At 39.8% G+C, this 8,783-nt stretch overlaps 1 protein-coding gene across 1 annotated transcript; it reads right to left on the bottom strand.

Annotated features, from left to right (window-relative positions):
- Window positions 1-355: 355 nt before the first annotated feature.
- On the bottom strand, window positions 356-3,426 carry LOC112195123 (L-type lectin-domain containing receptor kinase IV.1). Its single transcript, XM_024335481.2, has 2 exons — window positions 1,984-3,426; window positions 356-1,548 (listed from the first exon to the last, which is right to left on the bottom strand). Exons 1-2 carry the CDS (start codon window positions 3,213-3,215, stop codon window positions 756-758), a joined length of 2,025 nt encoding a protein of 674 aa, XP_024191249.1. The 5' UTR covers window positions 3,216-3,426; the 3' UTR covers window positions 356-755.
- Between the last annotated feature and the right edge of the window lie 5,357 nt (window positions 3,427-8,783).

Here is an 8,783-nt window from a genome sequence, read left to right as displayed (position 1 = left end):
TCTATAGCATCAATCACAACATTATAGCCACTGATTTACTGCATATATGATCCTTTGATTTAATTGAAAAGACATCACATATTATTATTGTGTAAACTTTATTATTAGATGATATGTCCAATTGGGTTCTTACAGCCACATCATCCATAGTGATGGATCCAGGTAACAGATAATTAAACTAAACTTGACACCAAGATTTAACATTTTCAGAAGCAGGTTGCAAGCAGCAAACACAACAAATTGGTTCAAGAGAGATCTTGAACAGAATGATATTCTGAACAGGGAGTATGAACATAAAATCAAAATTAGTTAGCTAGGATTCATAAACTCATAAAGGAGTATAAAGTTAACTGAATTTACATTAGCTATTATATGGGGTTTATAATTTTATATAGGGTTTATTAGCCAAATATGAGTAAGCTACAATACAAATTAGGAAACTCTTAATGTGATGAACACTTTTTCAATAACAGATTACAAGCATTCCAACTTCAGAAAGGCATACAAATTAGGGAAATAGACACTACCATTTAGTCCAGATTTCAGAAAGAGTACTGCTTTTCTTTGAAATTCGGCGGGAAAGAAAGACGGTGGTGATACATGAATGTTGAGAAGGTGCGGCGGAGATTTTCAATTGGTTTCCCATTACTTATAAAAGCTATAAGAAATAATAAACTTCCAGAGGTGTATATATATGCAAGTAGTATGGCTTTTGATTCCAAGTTTTTGAACGAATATATACTCAGTGCTTGGAATCAACGACCACCTGAAAGTAGTGCCGACTCTGCAACATATGATGAATGATGCGAGAACTTATTGCCTAAGGAAGATTGATACGACAAAGTATAGTCATCAAAACCATCACGGTGTCCACCTGTTAAGCCACTAGAAGAAAGCCCAAGAAGTGACACTTCCGGCAAAGCAGCATCACTGGCCAAGTACTGAACGACTTGTCGCATGCTAGGCCTTGCCGCTGGCTCCGAATGAGAGCACAAAAGCCCAAGCTTCAACACCAACTCCACTTCCTCGGCTACAAAATCCATACCAATGCTCTGATCTCTTGCCTCAAGGATGTTACTCCTATTCCAACAAGAAAACACCCAATCAACCAAAATCACATCTTCTGGACCCTGTGTCTTAATTGGCCTTTTTCCACAAGCAACTTCGAGCAAAAATGCCCCAAAAGCAAACACGTCGGTGCTCGTGGTGGCCCGACCTGTTCTTGTGTGCTCTGGGGCTAGGTACCCAAGTGTTCCAACTATATGAGTAGTTTGAGGGTCTGTTCCATGGTCGTATAATCTTGCAAGCCCGAAATCTCCTAGCCTTCCATTCATTTCCCCATCTAGCAACACATTACTGGCCTTCACATCTCTATGAATCACAACCTGTTCCCATTCTTCATGAAGATATAACAGTCCAGAAGCCACACCTTTGATGACTTTAAACCTCTGGCTCCAATTAAGGGTCACCTGAGGTTGATCATAGAGGTATTTGTCCAAGCTTCCATTAGGCATGTAGTCATAGACCAAAAGCAGCTCCCCTTTTCGCCTGCAAGCAAGGCATTACACATCCGTGTTAAAGGAAATATTTGTATACAAATGCTTATTGTGTCTTAGAATATTTAAACTGTCAAGGAATGAGCTAATGACGTATATCAAATTAACAATCATATACAGTCAAAATTTGCACATGGTGAGACAAACAAATCAAAATATATAATTTGATTACATGAGAGATGTGAAAACTCCAGACTTTATGCATATAAGGTTGTGATAACATGTTAAGCAATCTTTGTACTCCAAAAGTTGAAGATTTTAGAGAATAAGTAAACAATATATATCATTACTATTTAACACCAGAGTTTAACATCAGAAATATAAATATCAAGAGAGTTGTATGAAATAAAATTACTAAAATGTACTGGAGTAAAACAGAGAACTAGAGAAATTTGGTAAATATATTATCAAAATTTGAAGACCATACCTACAATATCCTAACAGTTGTACTAAATTCCGGTGACGAAGCCTGCCAATACTAGCAATTTCTGCTACAAATTCCTTCATCCCCTGTCTTGATTCATGTGATACCCTCTTCACTGCAATCTCAATTTTAGAGGAGGGTAATAAACCTCTATAAACTTTACCAAATCCCCCAGTTCCCAAAAGCCCCTTTTCCCGAAACCCTTTGGTGGCTATATACAGTTCTTTGTACTTAAACCTCTGAGGACCATACTCTAGCTCCCAATCTTCAAGCACTTCTGCAAACTTCCTCTTCCTTCTTATGACATAAAGCACCCCAGAAACCACCAGCAAAAACAAATTCACTGAAATCAGAGGCACACCAAAGGTGAAAAGCATGGACCTCTTTTTACCTGCAATGCTAGGCAACTTGGGAAGTTTGGAAGCTATAAGATCTTGAGCTTGGCCATTCATCCTAAAGCTCCAACCCACTACATAATGGGATGTGAATAATGAACCAGTTGAAGAAGAAAAGCCAACATACATGGTTTTGTTGAGAATTGGGGAAAGGTCATATTTCAAAGACAAAAGTGGAGTTGTGGGTTTCGTTGCAACAGCAATTGGAGCAATAGTAACTTCAATTTGCTTCTTGGTACCATCATATTCAACCCAAACTCTCATTTCTTTACCACTGATAAGACTCAGGTTCTTGAACTGACCATCAAAATAACCAGCTGGAGCAGCTTGGACAGAGTGCAAGCCATTGATGTCGATCCCAACATGGTTTTCATTGATGTCACTGAATTCCGTGTTCTGGATCGTGTCAAGCTCCACAGCAAAAACATGATTGGAGAAATTCCCATTGTTGGACCCGTTGAACAGGCTCAAGTACTGGCTCGGCAGAGCTCCGGGGAGGCCTCTCGTCGGAGCGATGACAAAGGCGATTCCATGGGCGCTGAGAGTAGTGTACTCTGATCGGATTGCAAAAACAAAGTTGGTGGAGAAGGAGAAAGCGGTGTCGTTCTCTGAGTTCTTGAAGGTTACTGGGTTAGGGTAGAAGGCATGACCACTTTTCAGTTTGGTGTCGTTTGTAAGCTTCAAGAGACCTGTTGGTGTGATCTCTGCTATGCCGTCTAAACTGAGATTAAGACCAGAACGGCCAGTGAAACCATCATTGTAGATGAAATTGAGGTCTTGGGCTTCTGCTGGTGCCAGAAGTACTAGTAGTACTAGGAGAACAGAAACCTTGACAAACATGGCTGGCTAGGCGTCTGTGAAGTTTCTGGACCTTCCTTCTTGGGTATTTATGGATCTAAACCCGCCAAAAAATAAGGAAAATCAAGGCATCTTGCCGATATCCGAGAAGAGTATATTGGGTAATTCTTTACAATTTGGACTGTTAGAGTGGGTTAAAGATGTTGTTTTCATGGAGAAGGTCATGTGATATAGACGATCCAGCGCCTGCTATCGTACGCAACGGGAAATTATAACATGGTCCCAACAGTTTGGATTAAGGCACCTTGTTGGTGGAGTTATATAAAATTTCAAAAGTTATAATCGAAGGTTCATAGTAAAGACGTGAGAGCAAAGAAAGGGACACATAATTACAGAAAAGTAAAGTTCGAAGCATTTGGATTGTTTCATTTGTTTGATTGTCGCTCCTAAGTAGGAAATCCTCATTTAATACCAATATAATTGGTAGAAAATAATCCTCAGGTGTTATTTTCAAATTTTAATTTTTTTCTTTAGTAAAAAATGAATTGTATGGATCAATCAAGATGATTACAATCATAGATAACTGCATCCAACACTGCGTAGCCGGAGCATTGTTATGCCAAACATTGCTCGTACTGGCATGGACTCATAAGCTAAACTAACTAATATGTGGGCAACACACTTTGTAGCTAAAGAAGTATGAGCAATTAACTGTTAGTCCTAGAATGGTTTTCAAACAAGCTTAAAAATCACAGATCAAGTTTTTGTGTTTAGAAATGTCCAACTCAGTGGCTGAAATAGCTTGTACTGCTAGCAAACAATCACTTTGCAGATCAACATTAGTAACTTGCATACTGAAGTAGCACTACTCCCATGAGTCCCATCTTGATTGCCAACAGCTCACATACTGTGCAGAGGCAACACGATTACAATGATGTGAAAAACCAGCTATAAACTCACCAGCTGCATTCCTTAGAACACCTAGCCTCCAGCACCCCAGATGTTGACGATGGCAAGAAAGCGCCATCAACATTTAATTTTAGCTTGTTGTGCATAGGAGGCTTCCAATGCTTGCTCTTCTGTGGCTTATACGAGGATGGCTCTGTGAGCTATTTATGCGAATTAATGGCTTCCATCATCATCATCATCCATCGCCTTCAATGTAGGGTTATATATTAAGCAGTACGTCTATACAGTTATATAACATCAACGTTGTTTGCATTAAAGTTGAGAATGAGATGACTGAACGTGGGAGATAGTGGGGCTCTCTTCTGGTTGAGTTGGGTCCACGTCGTATGTGATCGTTTTAACTCATGAATGATCGATCATGAGGCCTTGGTGATCGGAGGATTGCCTGCTAACAAAAACTGCCATTTTAACTGAATTTCCATCGAACGATGCAACTTGTAAATTATAACCCCCTTTTAATATGTCATTATTGCCAATGTCAATTTCAAACTCGAAAATGTAAAACTTTCACTTGTTGTTGCATGTTAATTACACCGGAACACTTTACACTTTCGAACTTTTATTTTTCTAAGTATTTAGTTTTGGTATCATGTTTTTGGAAATATTCATAAAAGAATGCCAATAAATAAAATGTTTGATAAGGAAACGAGTTTAAAGCAATAGGTTGCAATTCACTATTTGCAGATGATGCTGCAGGAGGTATGGTGTTGAACCATCTTCTTGTTCAGCAGCCCTTCCAATCGATGTGTTTCTATTTCTAAGGCATATATTCATAGCCCTTGAATCAGGTTAACCACAACGTCCAACTATCTTGCTAAAGAAAAGGAAGAAATTACTGATTGAGTTGTTCATCCTTGAACCTTGAACTACTGCCTAGTAGAGCCTATAAGACGATAGTATTCCTTCCCGTAGTAGTTTTACACGCATAGTGGCAGCACGGGCTAAGCCCAATCCTCTTTACTTATAGTATCCTGGGCTTCACATCCCCAAGTACCGCTTAGTTGGTTGTGCCTTGTACGTACTGGAGAAAATTAAATGCTAAACATACGGAAGATAATGCCAAGAATCATAGAGAAAGAACTAAATTTCTCAGTACTTAATCAAAAATTCACGATCAAATGCATGATTTCATGTCACCTCGAAGTCACTAGTATATGCACACTACTACAAAAAGTTAATCACACAACACTAATCACACAACAGAATAGAAATCATCTGTTGTGTGTTTAAGTAAACTCGATTGTACAACGGTATTAGAAATATTCTGTTGTGTGAATGTCAACAAAATGATAACTTTTTTTTATCAAAACTACATTACACAACAGAATTAAGTATTGTATGTCGTCTGAGTGTTAAAAAATTTAGCGGCAAATTTCCCTCCACTTTGGAGTCTTGGTTGGCTCTTGAAACACTAAAAATTGGGCTATTAGGTACAACGGGTTTCATTATTTCCATTGTGTGATTGAAAAACTAAGCACCATTATTTGAGTAAGCTTGCTTGAATGTCTTCCCCTATATAGGCCTAGTGTAAGCTTTGGTCATCAGACAACATATTTAAATTTTTTCTGTTGTGTGAAGTTAGAACTGAGCGGCAACATTTTGGCTCAAAATATTGTAGGCGCCATGTTTTGGCATTTTAATTTTTATGTAGTGCACTCATACGACAGTTGGTGAAGTTTCTGTTGTGTGAGCGACTTTAGAAATTCTAGTTTAATTGTGCCCTCACCCAGTCCTTGCCACATCGTGTCTGAAGAAGAAGAAAAACAAAACAAAATGAAACATAACCCCTCTCGAGCTTTCTCAATCGCGGATTCGGGCCCTCCCTTCTCTATCTCTCTCTTCCCCGCGAAACCCCTCTTTCCGGAAACCTCTCTTAGTCTCTCGATCTCCTTGCTTCTATTCTTTATCCCCTGAAATCCAAATCCTCTTCAATGATGGAGGAGATAGAGTGTCCCAGATCCACTTTCTCTCTCCTCCTCGTCTAAGATGCAGAAGAGGTTTTAGGTCTCTGACACTTCTTCAGTCAAGGTTTATTTCAAGCGCGGTGACTCCATCGATCACCCTCACCTTTGGCCCTTCCAGGTTCATTCCAATTTCATTGAACGGGGCTCAACATTGAAATTCTAATTGAGTTTTCCTGCAGTTTTGGCAAGAGACAGATAAAGCAGCTTATCTTGTGAGACAATACTTGTTGAATAATCTACATGAGGAAGAAGAAGAAAGCAATAGAGTAGAAGAAGAAAGATGGTGAGGTACAATAGGGCCATTACAGTTTTTTCTCCTGACGGCCAGCTCTTCTAGGTCAAGCACGTCCTCGAAGCCGTGCGAAAGGGTAACGCTGCCATCGGCGTCCGTGGCACCGACACCATCATTCTCGGCGTTGAGAAGAAGTCTACCGCCAAGCTTTAGGACTCCATGTTCCTTTTCGCCTCTCTCTCTCTCTCTCTCTCTCTCTCTCTCTCTCTCTCTCTAATGCAGATGATTGGTTTCTCTTTGCTTTGATCTAATGGATGATAAATTCAGCTTTAGGGTTGGGGTTTATGTTTGGCATCGATTTCCAATATTGGTTTCCAGTTTCTGCAATTAGCTTAAACTAATTGAATGTAGGATTTTGATTGGGTTTGCACATATTGTGATTCAGGTTCAGGTTGCTTTTTTTTAAGAATTCAAGATGTTAATTTTACTTGAAAATTTTGGTCTAATGAGTGAACAGAGCTATATGGGTAATCTGTGAACTGATAGAATTGCCCTTAGAATTGTGGAAGTCCTGATTTAGTACAAGTACTATGGAAACACGATAGATTCTTTGCAAAAAGGCTGCATTTTTAAGGCCCCATTAGCTCTATATCTAACTTGGTTATCTGCATTTTTTGTGTCCCCTTATTAAAAACTTATCTTGGCAGTGCACAGCTGATCTATTTGTTACATTGGCCTTGCTATGAGTGGATGATGAATGTTTCAATTGTCATAATAAGGGCTTTGGAATTATTTGGAGGGGCTGTATCTATGTATATTGTGTGTGCTTCTCATTCTTATCGAAAAGAAACGGTTGGCTTTTCAGGTATCTCTTTCTCTCTCAATCCCCAGTAAGTTTCAGTTGTTTTACCATCTATTGCTCCTCTTGGCAAATTTATTATGGTGGTTGTGCAGTTACTTCTGATGAAAAACAGAGAGAATTGTAAAGAGAGAGAAAACTCAAAGAGATATTTTCATTATTTTCTTTTCTAATCTGTTACAACTAATCGTATTTATATATAGAGATCTATAACTTAATTCCTGGAAACTAGGAGAGAATCATTTACATAATTCTAGAAGATATAACAGAATAGCTATGGGTTTCTAGAAGAGACTGTAACAGAATGGCTGGAGCTGTGATTCACGTTTTCTTTGCTTTCATGAGTAGTGATCTGGTGTGGCTGCAGCTTATGATCAATATCCCCCCTCAAGCTGAAGGGAGTGGCACGAACTGGAAGCTTGCCACATAAGAAACTGAAACGATCCTTGGTGAGGGACTTGGTGAAGATATCAGCAGGTTGATGAATTGTAGAGATGTAGGAAACCTGAAGGAACTTACGGAGGACCAATTCACGGATATAATGATAATCCATATCGATGTGTTTGGTCCGAGTGTGATTGACAGGATTAGAGGCTAGAGCAAGAGCGCTGACATTGTCACACCAGATACAGGGAGGTGTAGGAAGAGCAAAATGAAAGTCCCGAAGTAATTTGCAAAGCCATATGATTTCAGCAGCAGATTGAGCTAAAGCACGATACTCCGATTCAGTGGAAGAGCGAGAAACAGAGTGTTGTTTCTTGGAGGACCAGGAAATGAGGTTAGAACCAAGAAAGATGCAATAGCCACTGATAGAGCGACGATCAACGGGGCAACCAGCCCAATCAGCGTCAGAGTAACCATGCAAGAGTAAGTCACCCTTAGAGAACAGTAGGCCATGATGAATAGTGCCTTTGAGGTACTGAAGAACCCGTTTAGATGCTTGGAGATGAATGTCTTGAGGGGAATGCATGAATTGGCACAATTGGCCAACAACAAAGGAGACATCGGGCCGAGTCCATGTGAGATATTGTAGAGCACCAACCAAAGACCTGTACTCAGTAGGATTAGCCAAGGGAGTGCCCGAGGTATCAAGGCGAAGAGAAGATGAAGGAGTGGTGCAATGTTTAGCGCCGAGCATGTGATATTTGGTAAGGAGGTCAAAGGTATATTTGGTTTGAGAGAGGTAGAGCTTGTCACTGGTTCTATGGACCTCAAGGCCTAAAAAATAGTAGACTGGAGTAGGTGGTTTAATAGGAAACTTGGATTGGAGGTGACTGATAATGGAATCACAAAGAGAGGTCGAGGAAGCAGTGAGCAGAATATCATCAACGTAAACAAGCATGACAGCAATATGATTTCCAGCAACGTAATAAAAGAGTGAAGTATCATTAAGAGAAGGTGTGAAGCCAATGTCAAGTAAGGAGTGGAAAAGCTCATCATACCATGCTCGAGGGGCCTGTTTAAGGCCATAGAGAGAACGTTGAAGTTTACACACCATTGGTGTAGGAGAAGAGACCCGGAAGCCAGGGGGCTGTTCCATGTAGACCTCCTCTTTGAGATGACCATGCAAAAAGGCATTGTTGACA

The sequence above is a fragment of the Rosa chinensis genome, chromosome 3, assembly GCF_002994745.2.
Source record: "Rosa chinensis cultivar Old Blush chromosome 3, RchiOBHm-V2, whole genome shotgun sequence".
NCBI classification, from domain to species: Eukaryota; Viridiplantae; Streptophyta; class Magnoliopsida; order Rosales; family Rosaceae; genus Rosa; species Rosa chinensis.
Note: the sequence above shows the minus strand (reverse complement) of the source record. Positions and strands in the feature narration are given on the sequence as shown.